We start from the raw sequence: 16,456 nt of genomic DNA on the forward strand, positions 1-16,456 counted from the left end.
GGAGGTCGCAGCACCACTTCCCTGGGCAGCCACACACCGGCCATTTTCCTTTCAGCACCCATTGGGGAGGGGAGGCAAGCAGTAACACCCCCCTAAGGAAGCTGACTGCATTCTGGGGGGAAGTGGTAATAATTCAGGCTTAAATGAAGACAAAGAAAGCCCTGGTCTCCCTTGGCAAGCTTAAGACATCCTTGGTGCAAAGGGAGAGGCACGAGGGGTGGGGAATATATAGGCTCATTTGTCATCTGGAAACCCTCGCCGGCCTCTGAGCTCTGCCCACTGAACCTGCAAAGCAGAACCCTTTTCTTCCTCACCTGTTAGGAGGCTGCCATCGTGATTTCCTTATGAATGCGTGCGAGGCAAAAGAGGCACAGGGGAGGGGGGAGTCTGGAGGTGAACAGCTAGGACGGGGGGGGCACATGAGGGAGGGAGGGCCTGCTGCTGGTTGCCAGATCAGGAAGAGGAGGAGGGGCAGGCACATCCCTGAGGACCGGTGAGGTCCATGAGGAACAGGCACGGCTGCCAGGTGGCCCCCGAGAGGCAGAAGCAGAGGCAGGATGCCCCCCCCCCCCCAGCCCTAGTCAAGCGACAGGGAGAGCCAGGGTCGGCTGTCAGTCTCCCAGCTCCTTTGGCCCCTTGCGAGTGCTTCCCTTCACTTGCCCTGCAGCACCAAGGATGGGGTGACCTCCTGCAGCTGGGACTGTGCCAGTGGTTCCCACTGGGGGCTTTTTCAAAGCCGTGTGTGTGTGCTGGAGCACACGCACGCGGGTTGCAAAGGCAAGGCCTGGCAGAGCAAAGGGGCAGCATCCAGGAAGGCCCATCCCTCCTCTCAGCATGTCATGCCAATGGCATCCCTGTGCCTGCTCTGGACAGCTGTTGCCTGCGGCTGGCTGGCTGGGCCTGCGCCCCTCTTCTGGAAGGACTGAGTGTGTGTCCTGGGGTGCAGGCACAAGGGAGAGAGGGGGTGTGCACAAGGGAGCTAGAGCTGCACTTCCAGCTTGGCTAAACAATTAAGCTCTCAGAGCCCAGGGAGGAGCAGGAGGGCTGCGGTTTTCTTTTCCTTTGTGGCAATTGCCTCAACAATCAGCTTTGATCATCCCGGAGCAGAAGAGATGTGTTGCAAGTTGACATCCGTGGTTTTAATGCAGCCATTTGCATACAGGTGCAGAGCGGAGCGCACTGCTTTCTGTGCCGTCTCTGACCTGAAACTGCAGCAGCTTCATAGACACCTCCTTTAATTTAATATTTTGCCTCCACTGCAGAAGTCACAGGGGCGGGGGATAATCCAGCTCTCACTCTCCCTGCAAATGTCTCCAGAAATGACATGAACATAATTGCTTCTGAAAAGAAAAGGAACAGCAGAGTTGATCCCGCTTACATGGAATGGGAGGGAGGGGGATTCACTCTAAAAATGCCACCCCCTTCTTTGCGGCAGCAGGAGGCTGGATGGGGTACAAAGAGGGGAGGGGCAGTAGGCCGATGGAGAGGGGGAGGAGCAAGCATCCTTTGTCTGCTGCTGCTGCTGCTCCTCTCTTGGCTGCCGAGGGTTGGACGGTCTCTCCCCACCCCGGGAAAAGGCCCCTGGGGTGGGCTTCCAAGCTGAGTGTACTCCAGGTGCTGCCAACAGTCCTGAGCCCTGTTGCGGCTGAAGACTCTGGTAGGACCTGGAATAGACACTTCTTCTGCAAGGCTCTCCCTTGTACCCTCCAGAGGCACATCTAGTCTCACAGTGGCCAGCCTCAGTGGGAAGGCCACAAGGAGCAGGACAGTGAGGCGCCAGCCCTGCTCACCTGGCCCTGCGCCAGCTGGTTTCACGTAGCCATCTTGGCCAACGGCCACAGATAGACCTGTCTCCCTCCCTCATGACTTTCTCTCATCCCCTTCTACAGCCATGCAAAATGGATGGAAGCAGATTCCACTGATTCATGTTGCGTTCACACATGTTCCTCTGGTGTTTCTCTTCCAGGGCAGCAGTGCTTCAACAACTGGCTCCCTTCATGAGAAATGCCTCTTCTCATCCAGGTCCGCCAAGCACCTGAGCCTGGAGGTAAAGATCCTTGGCTGGACCAGATGATGCTTCACCCCAACCCCTTCTCGGCGACTGTGGAGGTTCAGGCTGCCCATTGGAGATGGTGACTCAGTCTTGGGGGTCTCTGTGCTCCAGCCCCTTCTTGGGGGTCTTCCGGTGTGCAGGGACCTCCTTGGAAGCCCACTGGGCTGGGACTGAGCTGGAGCCCCGGAGGCCTCTGGGAGCCATCTCCCTCCCTGTCTCAGGTTGGCCTGTTGCCCAGGGCCATGCAGGACATTGAGCCCGGTGCTGCTGCAGCCTCTGGAGTCCTCCAGACATGCGTGCCAGAGGCCAGGAAACAAAGCTGGTCAGCTCCCGTGGCAGGACTGACTGGCCAATGACCACATGTCACGTTGCCCAGACTGGGGCCTGCGGGCCTCCTTGCGGTAATTGACTTGGGCCTCCGCTTGGCCCTTTCTGGGCCATCTCCCCCCACACACACACGTCTTGGGGGCTGCAGCAGCAGCAGCACAAGCCATTGTGGCAGATCAATATCCCGAGTCTTGTCCTGCTCTCCCTGCTGATTGGTTGACATTCACGATCCGCTCTTCCCTCTCCCTCCGTCCCTCCCTCCTTGTATATACCCCTTTCTGCTGGAGGAGCAGCAGGCTGCACATACCGAGAGGCTTTGGAGCCAGCTCCTGTGTGGGCAGGATGAGAGAGACCGCCTGGCAGACCAGGTACCCCAGCCCCCTTTCCTCCCCTCCCCCCGAGGCTGTGCCGGGGGCAAAGGGATGGTGCCTTGGCTCATCCGTGCCGCCTTGTGCCCATGGCAGACCTCTGGGCCTGCCACTTGAGCCACACTCCTGATACCGGCAGCCCTCCCCTCACCCACTTGCCTGGAGCCGGGGCTCCTTGCAGTTCTCTAAAGCCCCTTCATCTTTCTCTCTCCTCCCGGCTCCCCAATTCCCTTCCTTCCTTCCTTGGGCGGGTCGATAGCTGGATGCTCAGGAGCAGAAGATCTGTCAGCTGCAGACCAAGCGGAGGGAGGCGCAGGCAGAGCCGGAGCAGAGATGCAGCCGCGTCCTGCAGCTGGAGCGAGAGCTGGACGCCAGCAGCCAGCAGCCCCAGGAGTCCTGGGAGCAGGTACCGATGTGCTGGTGGGGGCAGGGCAGGGGAGCGCCACCATTGCCGCCTGGCTGGGCCCGGCCACTCGCTGAGGCTGCTGTAGGGGAACAGATGTCCTTCGTATTGATCTCCTCCTCCTCCTGCTGCCACGCGGTGACAGGAGGAGAAAGCAGCCCCACTGCAGGGCGAAGTGGGCGGCAGACTCTGCCTGGTGCCTAGATCTGGGCTCGCCAGGTAGGCATTGCCAGTGCAGAGCTGCAGGCAGCTTTGGGGCCAGCCCCCGTCTGTGGAGGAGGAGTTGCCTGCAGAGGAGCCCCCGCCACAGCTGATGCTCTCGCAGACTCTGTCCAGGCAGCAGGGATTCCGCTATTCACAAGCCGGCTCTGTCTGTCCACAGGCCCAGGGGCATCATGAAGGCCTCAGGCTTTGTCCCCAGAAGCCCAAGGGTCCCAGTGCAGGCTCCTTTCCCAGCTGCCACTGCTCTTGCGATGGAGTCTGGGCTGGGAAGGAGGCCCCTGCCTCTTGGCTCCACGCCTCCTTCACCTGCCAGCAGAGTTCATCCCTTTCCTCTGTTGCCATGGAGAGGAAGCAGCAGGCTTTTGCCAGGATGGATGAGCTCCTGGTGGAATAGATGGGCCCCTCCTTCAGGAGCTCCTGGGCTCTGGCCTGAGCCCGCTTCCACGCAGCTCATGGTGAGCCAACAGCGCAGGGGAGGCATCGGAGACTCCACACCCCAAGCAGGCTAGCCTTGGCCCAGGCCACTGTTGTCCCTCTTCCTGTTCCAGACATACCAGCTCTGGCTTTCTGCAGAGGGCAGGTGAAGGTGCTCCTCCCTCCTAGCCTCTGGGCACAGAAGGCTAGAAAACTGGTCTTGGGCATTACAGGGTGGGGGGATTTTTGATCATCCCAACCTCAGCCCAATCCCGCTTGGTGTTCTGATGCGTGGGAGGGGTTTGCAGGGCTCTGCCTCCATGCTGAGTTGCGACTTGCTCTCCTCCCACGGTCCTGGTTTTGCCCTGAGCACTCAAACTGATCCGCTCTTCAGCGCCTGCACGACAGCCCTCCTGCCCTTGGAGGTGCCTGCTGTGCTGCCGGGTTCTCAAGAGGCCCTCTGCAGAACAGTCCAGCCTGAAGCTGACGGTGCTTGTGCCAGCTGGCTAGGAGGGCAATTTCCAGGGGGCTTCCCCAGAAGCAGCTTCCTGTCCACGTGGAGAGGGCAGGGCCCAGTGAATGGCCTGGGAGGCCGAGGTGCTGCGCTGTGGCTGAAGCTCAGCCGGTGTAGCCCTGGTCAGTAATTCAGCTCGGAGGGCACTGGAAGCCCCCCTCCTTCCTCTCCCCCAACATAATAAAAGTAGTACTAAAATTCCAGCACAAGAACACGGAGAGTGCACCCACCCCAGTCCCACCACAATCACCACAAGTACCCCTGGGAGGGTGTGGCTGGGGCAGCTGCTACAGGCGGCCTGTGCTGTTGCCTTGTCCGCAAGGGCAGGCGGTGCTTCCCGCTTCTGCTGTCTCTCTGCTAACGTGTGTGTGCTTGGCAGCTCAGTAAGTGTCGAAGGCAGCTGGCCCAAGTGGCAGGCGAGACCAAGGTGCTGAGAGCCCACAAGGTAGAGCAGAAGTTGGAGGCAAGTAAATGTCAGGTGGGATCCCAGCTGGCCAGCAGTGCCACTTCTGCCCTCCCTGACCCCCTGCCAGAGCCAAAATTGCCTTTGAGGGGGAGCGACTGCATGAAACCTCCTTCTCGGCTGGTTCCGCTGGGAGCTCCCTCCCACAGGAAACTGAAAGCACCTACCCCCCTTGCATGTCCTCTGAACAGATTGCATCGGGGCAGGCTGGGGGGGCTGAGGTTCCCCCTAACCCACCATGTACCCTCCCACCAGATGGAGAAGCTGACATCCAGCCAGGAGGGCTGCAGAAGGATCCCACGAGTGGAGGCAGAGGCAGCCCAGCTGAGTCGGGAGGAGGAGAGGCAAGCCCTGTGGGCGGAGCTCCCTGGCAGCTCCCTGCTGGTAAGGGAGCTGCCAGAGAGGGGCCCTCCGGCCGGCAACCCCCCTTGCAAGGTCCTCAGCCTTGCAGAGAGGCGTGCGGTAGGCAGGCCAAACAGCAAAGAGGGAGGCCCTCCAGGTGCCAAAACAGCAAGTAGCACAGAGTGAAAAATGAGGAATTTTTATGGCAGCCCAACGTGTTTCGAGTGTTGACACAACCCTTTGTCAAGGGCAATCTGCAAAGTATGTCTAAAAACATCATTAAAATCAATTACATTCTAAAATATGGAAACAACTACACACCTATCTACCCAAAATAAGCAAAACAAGGCTCTGCTTGATGCTGAAAAAAGCTAGAATACAAAGGGAAAGACAATCAGAATGAAACATAGTAAGAAATGGAAACTAAAAACCTCTCAACAGCTTGGATTGGTTGCACATAAACTCCACAAGAAAAATATAAATATGTAAACAAAGCTGTTAGCAAAGTAGGATTGACTATAACAGAATATGGAAGAAAGAATTAAAATAGAAGACTCAGAATACCTTGTGCAGCTAGCAAGCTGGTATCTCATTAGTATAGCAGACTTGATCCTTAAAAAGAGAAGGAGCACACACACTCACTGAGAGCAGGTGGCTTCTGAATTCTAAAAGGTGAAATGTATGGTAGAAAAATGCAACAAGGCAATGATCTGAACTCTTCATAAGAAGGAATGGAAAGACTATAGCAAGGAAGCCAGTCCTAAATCTTCATTGAGACCTGTGCGGATACACACCCAAGCTGGAGGATCCAAAAAAGTTCCCTTTTCAATGAAATATTATTGTACTTTTTCTATGACCCCAAAAACCAAATCACTGGGAATATGTCTCTGCATCTGAAAATCGGTCAACAACGGAGTAGTTCTTTCTATATTTTAGAATGTAAATGATTTTAATGATGTTTTTATATATCGCTGGTGGATTTGACGTCACCCTTGGTTTGGTGTGACCTGCTCCTCCTTTCTTTCGTGGCCCCATCTGTCTCCAGAGGAGGTCAAGGGAGCAGAGGTGAGGTTGTCCTGTCTCCTTTGGAGAGGGCACTGAGCAGGGATTTGAACCTGTGGTGGCTGCACAATGGCGGCGTGATGGGTTGATTTCAGGCTTGGGACTCTTGCCTCCTCCCGCACCATTTCTGCCGTTTCTGAGAGGAGGGGGTGCCGTTGGGAGGCCTGGGCAAGGCAGGAGCAAGCCTGTTCTTGCATGGCGACTGGGCCCACTAGCAAGGCTGTTCCCAAGCGTGCCAGATTTCCTGTCTGTCTGCCTCTCCATGATGGGCCACAGCTTCCCAGGGCAGGCTCATGCCACCAAATAGCACAATACATAGAATCGTAGAGTTGGAAGGGGCCCATGAGGCCATCCAGTCCAACCCCCTGCTCAGTGCAGGAATCCAAATCAAAGCATCCCCAACAGGTGGCTGTCCAGCTGCCTCTTGAAGGCCTCCAGTGTCGGAGAGCCCACTACCTCTCTAAGTAATTGGTTCCATAGTCGTATGGCTCTAACAGTTAGGAGGTTTTTCCTGATGTTCAGTTGAAATCTGGCTTCCTGCAGCTTGAGCCCATTATTCCGTGTCTTGCACTCTGGGACGATTGAGAAGAGATCCTGGCCCTCCTCTATGTGGCAACCTTTCAAGTACTTGAAGAGTGCTATCATGTCTCCCCTCAGTCTTCTCTTCTCAAGGCTAATTATGACCAGTGCTTTCAGCTTCTCCTTGCTGTTGTAGTTCCAGCGTTCCATCTAAGAACTCTTTGTCTTCTCTTACACCCTTGAGTGTGGCCACCCGCCCCTCCAAGCCTCTCACTTTTTCTTCCAACAACACACGCTTACACTTGTTGCTCATGTATGCCATGTTGTTCTCAGGCAAGAAAACAAACATTGCACACACCTTGCAGGTCACCACCACTGGAGTGTCCTTTCCGTCTATTGTGCCTCTTACCTTTTTTTCTTCCCCCTCCTACTTGTATTGGAATGGCCTGTGCCTTGTCCTGTCCTCCTTGAAGGTTAACAGAAGAGTCCTACTGGTATGTGGTGCGTACTGCAAGATGCACCAATTCCACTGCCACACTTCTGTTAGCTCTCCCTGTTCATTCACTCTGTTCTCTCGCTGTCCGAGAGCTGCCTCACTTATATATCCTCTGGACCAGCTGAGGCAGCTCCCTTTGCTCTGCTCAGTTAGGAGGTAGGGAACAGAATGAAACTCCCAACACACAGAACTGCTGCTAGTTGCACTCCACAGTTGTGCAGCCCTCGTGCAAGGTGTAAGCCAACTCCCACACACATACACAGAGTTTGCAAGCCTTGTTTGGCTCCACCGCGCTGGCTGCCATGTTCCACCAGAAGGCAAGGGGTCACAGGGGGAGGGAGGGAAGGCTGTTCCTGTTAGAGTGGTACAACAATGGAACCAATGACCTAGGGTGGTGGGCTCTCCAACACTGCAGGCCTTCAAGAGGCAGCTGGACAGCCACCTGTCGGGGATGCTTTAATTTGGATTCCTGCACTGAGCAGGGGGTTGGACTCGATGGCCTCATAGGCCCCTTCCAACTCTACAGTTCTGTGATTCTATGACTAGGTGAGGCCAGGGATCATGAAGAGTGGAGGCAGCTGTAAAGGCCAGGGGAGAGGCTCTGAGCCACTTGTCCGCACTGCACCCAGGGGGTGCGAGTTTTTTCCCAGTGGAATGTGGGCCTCTTCCCCAGCCATGTGTCTGGCCTTGTCTTTCAGGGAGAAAGAGCAACTGTTCAACTGTCCGCAGCAGAAGCAGAGGTGGTTGCCCTGAGAAGCAAGTACAGCTTGGCCCTCTCAGAGGTATGGTGGGTAGTGAAGGGCTGGGGTAGGGAGATTAGGACAGCCTCAGCGCTGCCAGCCTGTCCCTCCAGGGCAGAGAAGTCGGCTCTCCTGGGTGCTCCCTTCTGGCCTCGGCGAGGCAGGAGGTGGGGAGGTTGTCCAAGGAACTGCATGGACTGGGCTGCAGGAACTGGGAGCTGCTATGTTGGATGTGGGGCGAGCCTCCTTCCTTGGCTTTGCTGTGGCACCTTTCCTTGCAGCGGATTCCCCCACCCCGAGTGCAGACAGTGGCATGCGCTGGGCTCCCTTTTCCCTGGCAGGACAGCTGCCCGTGTGGCTTGGGCAGGTGGGCACGGACTGGCCTTCGAGCTGCTCCCCCTCCTGCTGCTGGGTGGCTTCCTGGGCTGTGCTTCTCCCCCGCCACCTCAACACACGCACGCATGCTGCATCTCAGGATCTTCATAGAGGCAGGTGGGCGGGGGGCAGCCTGGTCCCCTCAGGGCAGCAAGTGAGGGGTGGCGAGGGAGGCAAGGCTGGCTGGGCACCCCCTCCTCTTTCCCCCCTCTTTCCTTCCTCCGCCATATTGCCATGGGTCTCACAGAAGGTTTCTGCGCCGCAAGCATTGCACTGCCGTTGGTCTGGTGCTGGGAGTCAAAATGGCTGGCATTGAGGCTGCCTGGGCTGCTGGATCCGCTCCTCCCTCCCCAAGCACCTGCCGGGGGGGGGTGCCACTGGGACAGCCAGGGAGGAGTGCGTGTGCAGCAGCGTGGCACAGTAGAGGTGTCTGCATGCACACGTCCGAAAGTGCCTGCAGAAGTCAGAGCTGCAAAGTGGGGACCCGACTGCTTCCCCCAGTCAAGGTTTCATGGAAGCGCCCCAGAAGCCTGGGAAGCCACAGTGGCTGAGAGGAGCCCCATTTTGTCCCCTGCCTCTGGTGAGGAGGGTGTGTGAGAAGAGCCACGAATGGTTCTCTTTTATTCTCTGTCTGTCAGTTCATGAATTTCCAGTGGGCAACTTGCTGCCCTTGAGGACCCACAAACGTGGGGCAGCACTGCCTATTCCCCTTTCTCCCCACAGCATCCTTGAGAATGGGGGTGTCAGATTCTCTGTGTGTGTGTTTAATTCCCTCCTTTCAGAGGAACACAACTAGCAAATGATGGGATCTTTGACAGAACAAAGGTATTTTTGAGGGCTCTGTAATAGACACTGTTAATGCACCCTGTCCCTCATTGTCTGCTGTCTGATCCCATCCCTCTGCCAGACAGTCACTGCGGGATGAGTCACTCCTCATGTCTGATAATCAAGGTGAATGTTCAAAAAGCTGCCATTTTGGAATTATGCATTAGATGCGGGGGGGGGGGAGGCAGAGGGGGTGGCAGAGGCAGCTTGCGAAGGCTGAGGGAGACCCCTGCTGTCCTTTTTGCAGAACTCCTGGGGAAAAACCGTGAGCAAAGCCCCCCCAAACACACACACACACCCATCACAGCGCAGAGAAGGACAGGGAAGACGTGCATTAATTACTAATTGCACCCCAGATGGAGGCAGCTATGTACACTACACACACACACACATGCCCACAGAGCCCCGTCGCTTCTGAGATCCGTGAGCACGTCTGTGTCTGTGTCTGCATCACCTGCTGCATCAAAGAGAGGAGCATGCTGGGAAGCCCAGGGAGTTTCCTGCCCTCAGTGGCCATCTCTGGCCCTTGAAACTGTTGGGCAGAAGTGAGCAAAGGGGGATTCTAGGTCTGTGCACGTGGCTGCACTCCCAGTTCCTTAAACTTCTTGCTAATATTGGAGGGTGATATTCAACACTACTCCTACTCAGAGTAGGCCCACTGAAGCCAGCACGCGGGCTCAGAACCCAGTGACATCTTCATCCCTTTACGGATTACAGAGAACACTTCTGTAGTTGTTAGTCATATCCATTCATTTCAGTGGGTCTACTCTAAGTAGAATTTAGTTGAATACCTCCCACAGCATTCCATTTGCCCCACCACCACCACGACTGCTGCACTAAAGGCCAGGAAGGGCCTGTGATATTGAGGTCCATGCCCAAGGTCTCTCAGAATGCCACCTTTGACTTCCTTCCTTCCTTCCTTCCTTCCTTCCTTCCTTCCTTCCTTCCTTCGTCTCTCCCTGTTCTTCTTCCCCTCTGTCTTCTCTGCTTGTAACCAGCACTCTTGAGGAGCTTTGGAGTAAAGGGGATCTTGCCACAGTCTGTCCACCATGGGACAGATACCCTCAGCGCATGATGATGGGCAAGGGTCTCCTTTGCAGGGTCTGTCTCCACAGGAAGGAATCTTCCCTGCCTTCATACTGTTCTCCAGGCATTTGCCTTTGACCTCCTGGATTCCTCCTCCTCCTCCTCAATCTCCATTTTAAAAAGATAAAATAAATGGGTGCCATGTTTGGCTGCCTTCCAGCCCCCCCCCCCGTTTTGGATGAATGCCATCTGGCACCAGGGATCCGTTGCTGGGGGAGGTGTCTTTAATTGAGCAATTAGTTCTCATCCATCTTTGTGTTTTCTGTCTTTGACACAGTTCTTCACACACACTTGCCGTGCCACTGCTCTGCCGCTTCCTCCTTGCTCCTCACATGTTCTCCGCTGACGCTCTGCCTGCTGCTTCTTAGGTACGGACCGGGGTGCTTTCTCCTTGGCTCTGCTTCTCCTTGCCGCTACCTTCTCTGCCTCTTCCTGTTCCAGGCCCTCGGAGGTGGCTGCCAAGCAGGGAAAGGGCATTGCTGTCTTCCTTGGCCCTCGATGAAGCCACTCTTGGGGCAGGAGGCTTGTTCCTCCTTGGGCTGACGTTCCCTGAGTCCTTGAGGCTTTGTGAGTGCCTCGGAAGGAGGCTCCTGTGTGGGCCACTGACAGCAGAGATGCTCCTCTCCCGTCAGAGAGCTGCCCCTTTCCCCCTTGCTCCAAGCAAGACTACTAAGCCATAGGCGGCCCTCTGGTGCAAGGGAGCAGGTGGGCAGGGTCTTTGGCCGGCTGGCCCAGCCCAACCCCCCCGTTGTTCAGTGGGCAGGAAAGGGTCTCCTTTGGCCTATGCCAGGGATGTGGCAGAGGGCCAGAGTATGTTTGCGGCGATGTGCTGGGCTTGGGGTTAAGGAGAAGCCGCCTCCATCTCTTCCTCCGACTTGCATGCCAAGTCAGCCGACTGCTCAGCAGATAGCTCCACGTTGTGCCATCCTGAGGGCCCACCGGGCTCCCCAGGCTGCCTGGGAGTCCCTCAGCCAGGGTGCTGCTCTCCTTGTGCAGCCGTCTTTGGGGCTGGGGTCCTCTGAGACTTGCTTGATGGATCTGCAAGTAGTTCGACTTGCAGGTGAGCTGGGGGTGATCTGAGTGCAGAACAGATCCCCCTCTGTTCACATGGCCAGCAGCAGCTGGAGCTTCTGCTTTAGCCCAGAGGGCAGAGTCAGAAACAGGTGGCAAGGGGAGCCCCCTTCCTGTGTGCAAAGCCCTGGCATCTGTTGCCTGTCAGGGTGGCATGGCACCCACGGAACCTGCCCCTTGTGGTCCTTCCCCATCTCTGCCTATCAGCCTGACTGACAGAAATCTGGCTGGACTTTGTTGTTTTCCTAATTTCCATTTTGTATCCTAAAATATGCACTCCGAGTTCCGCCCGACAGACACCCCTAATCTAATCTCCACGTCTGCTTTCTAATTTTCACAGTCAGGGTAAAACAAATTGGCCGGCGTTAATTGTCTACACAGCAGCCCGGAGCTTCGAGCTGTGATTTACGAGCTCAGAGCAAGCGCTCTGCAACACATTTTTCTTAATTTATTTTTAATGAGTCTCTCAATTAATTTTCTTGGAAACATCTTAATGATGTTGGAGGCGGGTATTAATGAGGTCTGTGCTCATGCGCCGTTTTGAATATTTTGTGGCGCTGAAAGCCCTGTTAGCGGAGGAGAGAGGGAGAATGGGCCCCTGTCCACTCTTCAGTGACTGAGGCTCAGGATCCAAGCCACATTATGTTTCTTACTGGCTTAAGAGGGGTCTGGCTGCTGGATCAGAGCAAAGGCCCAGCAGAGTCCCGCCTCCTGTTTTTAACCGGATGCCCATTATGGGAAGCCCAGCTGAGCACAACAGCGCTCTGGCCGCCTGGGCCCCCCAGCAGGTGGGAATCAGAAGCATCCTACCTCTGGTGCTGGATGCATGCACGGTCCTGGGGGAGATTAGGCCACCGTCAGTCCCCGTGAGGAGCAGAAGACTGCCACCATCACCCCCTCCCTCCCTCTTACCTGGACGTCTCCTTCCAGCCATCTCTTTCCGCACCATGATGACTTCCCACAGCACAGAGCAATATGGATACCCTTCGCTGAGGTCCTGGAAAGATCGATAGCTCCCCCTTCACCACGTTGTACTCGGGAATGGACATCTTAGGGGACGGAGCACTTGGGAAGGCCCTTGAAGACCCTCCTCCTGTGTGCCCGAGGCAGACCTGCCGCTCCCCGTGCCCCTGAGGTGCCAAGCAGCAGCTAGGCCGGGTTGGACTGCCCAGGCCAAATGGAGCAGCAGCCCCCCGGACCAAGGCCAGGTTGGGGCGGCTCATTTGCCTCAGATGCCAGTGAAGTGCCAACAGGAGAAGCTTCTTCTGGAATAAAGGCAAAAGCTTTGCGTGAGGTTGGCCCTCTCTCTCCTCGTGGCTCAGGACATGATGAGGAGTCCTTTGGGGCAATAGGTGGAACCATGCAGGCTCCATCCTTAAGCAGCGCACTGGGGAATGATGGCATCACAAACCCTCAGCAGGATAGCTGGGGATGATCTGGGCATGGCATGGGGCACCTGGCACCACCCGCCTGTGGCTCCCACATGATTCCTCACCGCTTGAGAAGTGCCAGGTGCTGCCCAGAATTCGAATGCAACTCAGTCCCTGCCCTGAGCGGGGTGTGCTGGGTCCAATAAACAGGGGCGGTGCTGGTGCAGCTGCTGTTCCCTGCCTCATCTAGCCACACTTGTTGGCATCAGGGGAGTTGGAAGCTGAAGGAGCCATTGTTTTCTCACAGCATGTCAGTCTTCATTAAATCACAGAGGAGCAGAGAAGAAATTGCTTTTGTCCCAGCCAGAACGTGGCAGCTGTTTAATTTCAATTAACACAGCCTTGAAAAGAATAACATGAAGGCAGCAATTAAAGGGTGGCGGGATTTCCTCTCTGGCTTCTTGCCATGGCCTGATCAGGAGGGCCAAGTCGCCCTACAGCAGGTGTGGGGATGGGATGTGTCTCCTGCTCGGGGTGGGGTGCTTTGCCTTGTTTTTTCTGGCACGAATTGAGCCCAGTCAGTAGCAAGAGCCTTGCTTGGCCCCTGCCTGCCCCAGGTGCCTCTGGATTCTAGCCCCCTTCTCCACAAGGTTCCCTGGAGATGCTCCCAGGTGCAGACTGTCTCCACTGGCTCATCTCACAGCAGTGAAAGCCTTTGCGTGAGCTTCACTTCAGACTGGGCCAGCAATACCCATCGTTTGGGATGACTGGGGAGAAGATGGGAGGGAGGGAGTTTGGCCTGTGGGGCTTGGAGCCCTTCCTGTCCTGCTGCTCCAGGACACTGGAGAGAGGCCAGCTGCAGTCGTGGTCTGCCCCGTCCAGAGTGGCTCTCGGCTGCTTGCGGGTGCCCCCACTGCCCACCTCCTACGACAGCCTGCCCAGCAGCCCAGAGGAGCTTTCAAGAGCACTCTGGGCTCAGGATCCAGCCAGAAGTGCCACCCAGAAGTGGAGCTGTGATCCCAGGTGTGTGGCTAGCAGCCGCTTCTTGCCGTGGTCACCCTGATGCACCCAAAGGCGCTGGTTCTTTGGCGCTTGCTCTTTCGTGTGCAGAGGGAGAGGAGAAGAGGCTGCTATTGATCGGGTGCTTTAGGCAGGAAAGGGATCTCCTTGGCTGTCTAAACACTATTGATCCTCTGCTGGGCCTGGCAAGGCGAAGGGGATTAAACCTTCATTGCCGACAACTTCTTCTTTGGCAGCCAGGCAGCAAGAGGACGAGGGCCCCTTCCATCTCTGATTCCGAAGCGTCAGAGGAGCAGGGAGGCCTCTGGCAGAGAGTGGCCTGCTTGTCTTGCGTCGAGCAAAGAAGGCTGCTGGATGGGATGTGCTTCAGCCATCCACGGCAGGCCAAGAGGCTCCTGCCAGCAGAGGTGGGCCTCCCACCACCAGCTGCTGAATGGGGTGAATTCCTTGTGTATTCCCTGCTGCGGCAAGGGAGGTTGCAGCTGTTGCCACCGCCTCCTCAGAATGGCTGCCTTCGCTTTGCACTTCGGACGCATCTGATATCTCCTCCTTCAGGGAGGCATGGGGCCGCTTAGAGACAAGCAAGTTTAATCAGTATATAAATTGTCTAAATAAACAATGAATGAAACATAATGTGTGAATGTGGAGGGCACCTTCCCTGCTTCCTCTTGGATGCTCCCAGGTGAAGCCTGCTGTCTTTTTCCTTTCTGGTGGGATTCCCTTTCCCTGTGCTCCATTTGAATTTTGCCCTGGGATAAGCAGCGTAGATTCCCCTGTCAGGGTTCCCAGCACACCTGAGGAGGAGGAGGAGGAACTGGCTCTTCAGAGCAGAACTTAACGTTCCTTTGCTCTCCAGCGGTCTTGAGCTTTAATGCTGGTGGGCTTCCCACGACGGGCAGCTGGAGGCTGAACTAGATGGGCCCCCTTGGGCCTGATCCAGCTGCAGCCAGGCTCGTTGTTCTTACAAAGACGCTCCTTGAATATTACCACTCTCAGCTTGCAGCATTCGGGGGGGGGTGTCTCTAAGGAGAGCTAATCATGATGGATTTTGTCTCATTGACAGCTAGCCAGTTTCTTCCATATTGGGAATATTTGCTGCTGCTTCTCAAGAGGAGGCCTGTCAGGGCTTCAGCTTTGGCGCACCCACAGGTGCCACAGGCATTGGGTGTTATTTTTTAACTTTGTCTACCTGTTTCTGGTGCAACAGGCCAGATTGTCAATATTTATTTATTTATTATCTTTTTAAAAACGTATATACTATCACTTTGCTAATGGATAAAAGTGAACAATATAATCAATCAGAAAACAGAACAAAGAGATCAGCAGCAGAAGCAATCAAACCCACTTTTTAAATGTTGGTTAAAACCAGCTAGAATATGTGCTGGTTGTTACAGAGGTCTTTCTTGGGCAGCATAAAGGTATCAGATTTGGCCCTAAACAAGCCTGGGGGGCATTCTGCAAGTGGGTGTCTCAGCAGAGAAGCGGAGCCCTCTCTCCTGTCGCCTCCACCCCCTCCAAAGAGGACCGTGACTGTTAGGCCAATTTCTGTTGGGAGATGCAGTCCTGAACGTCCCCGGGTGGGTGCTGCACCTGCCCAGTGAGGGAGTCAGGCTGAGGCGCTCCCAGCACGGCCAAGACCTACAGTTAACCGGCAGAGGCCCCAATGCTGTCGTGTTGCCTTCCAGACTGCGGAGCAGAGCGAGGCATTGCACAGGCTCCAGGAAACCCACCGCGTCCTGCAGCAGCAAATGGCAGAGCAGGAAGGCCTCGTCCGCCGGCTGGAGGGCCACGTGCAGGAGCAGCAGGAGGGCCTGCAGAGGGCCAGAGCGCAGGTACAGGAGCACCTCCTGGTTTCCTTCTCTTCTGGGGTGTAGAGGTGCTTGGCCTTCCACAGAGTCCTGGAATAAAAGCCTTGGGGGCAAAGGGGAACTGGGGGGGAGCTGCAGAGCCTGTTGCACTCCTGCCTGCCGAGAGATGCTCCTTTGGGGAGGCAGTCCAGGCCCCACGCCAGCCCCCACGGCTGCACTGGGGCCTTCACCAAGCCTGTGCGCCTTGCCCCCAGGTGGCTGAACACAGACAGGCTGTGCAGGAGGTGGAGATGGAGCGAGCCCAGCTGGAAGAGGAGGCAGGCCTGGTGCTGGAGAGAGAGCAGGGCCAGGTGAGCCAGGCTGAAGGCAGCTTCTGGCCTGCAGCCCTCCCCTTCCCTCTTGGCCTGCCTGAGGCTCTCCTGAGCCAGAAACTCCTTCCAGGGCTTGGCTCTTTGCACTTGGCAGCCATGGACGAGCCACAGACTCCCAATTGTTCTTCCAGATCTGGCAACAAAAGCAGCAGATGGCAGATCTGGCAAGAGCTGTGGCTGAGGCCCAGGCAGCAGAGCAGCAGGTACCTTCTGACCCTCTCCTGGGTGCTAGAGGGAAAGGGGCCTCTCCCAAAAGGACCACGTAATGCCCTCTTCCCTGCCAATTATCCTGGCATTTTGGCTCTGCTTGCTTGAGGGTATTTCTGTCGCCCCACCCACTCACCCTTCATCCAGGTCTCCCCAAGTCAACAGCACCTGCCAGAAGCCTCTGAGCCAAGATGGGTGAGCTGGAGTGCTTGGTCTTAGAGGAGGGCAGAGAGGCACTGGGCATAACAGAAGCCCGAGGAACGGAGAGAACCAGTGGGACATGGTCATCTCCAGATACACTCTCTATAGGGAGGACGGGAAGGGCAGACTAGCAGTGGTGGTGGTGCTCTGTACATCCAGGAGCACATAATTGTTCATTACGCTAGAAATCCCAAAAGAA

The 16,456-nt window shown here is 56.1% G+C and overlaps 1 protein-coding gene across 1 annotated transcript in view; it reads left to right on the forward strand.

Annotated features, from left to right (window-relative positions):
- The window catches only part of PMFBP1 (polyamine modulated factor 1 binding protein 1), an 81,559-nt gene that overhangs the window by 50,961 nt on the left and 14,142 nt on the right, over window positions 1-16,456 (forward strand). The window contains exons 8-14 of the mRNA XM_061594690.1: window positions 1,967-2,047; window positions 2,668-2,748; window positions 3,008-3,154; window positions 7,882-7,965; window positions 15,356-15,502; window positions 15,733-15,828; window positions 15,981-16,052. Of these exons, the coding sequence (XP_061450674.1) occupies window positions 1,967-2,047; window positions 2,668-2,748; window positions 3,008-3,154; window positions 7,882-7,965; window positions 15,356-15,502; window positions 15,733-15,828; window positions 15,981-16,052 (708 nt within the window). The remainder of the gene's footprint in view (window positions 1-1,966; window positions 2,048-2,667; window positions 2,749-3,007; window positions 3,155-7,881; window positions 7,966-15,355; window positions 15,503-15,732; window positions 15,829-15,980; window positions 16,053-16,456) is intronic.

This window comes from Rhineura floridana, chromosome 13 (assembly GCF_030035675.1).
Source record: "Rhineura floridana isolate rRhiFlo1 chromosome 13, rRhiFlo1.hap2, whole genome shotgun sequence".
In the NCBI taxonomy this organism is placed as follows: Eukaryota; Metazoa; Chordata; class Lepidosauria; order Squamata; family Rhineuridae; genus Rhineura; species Rhineura floridana.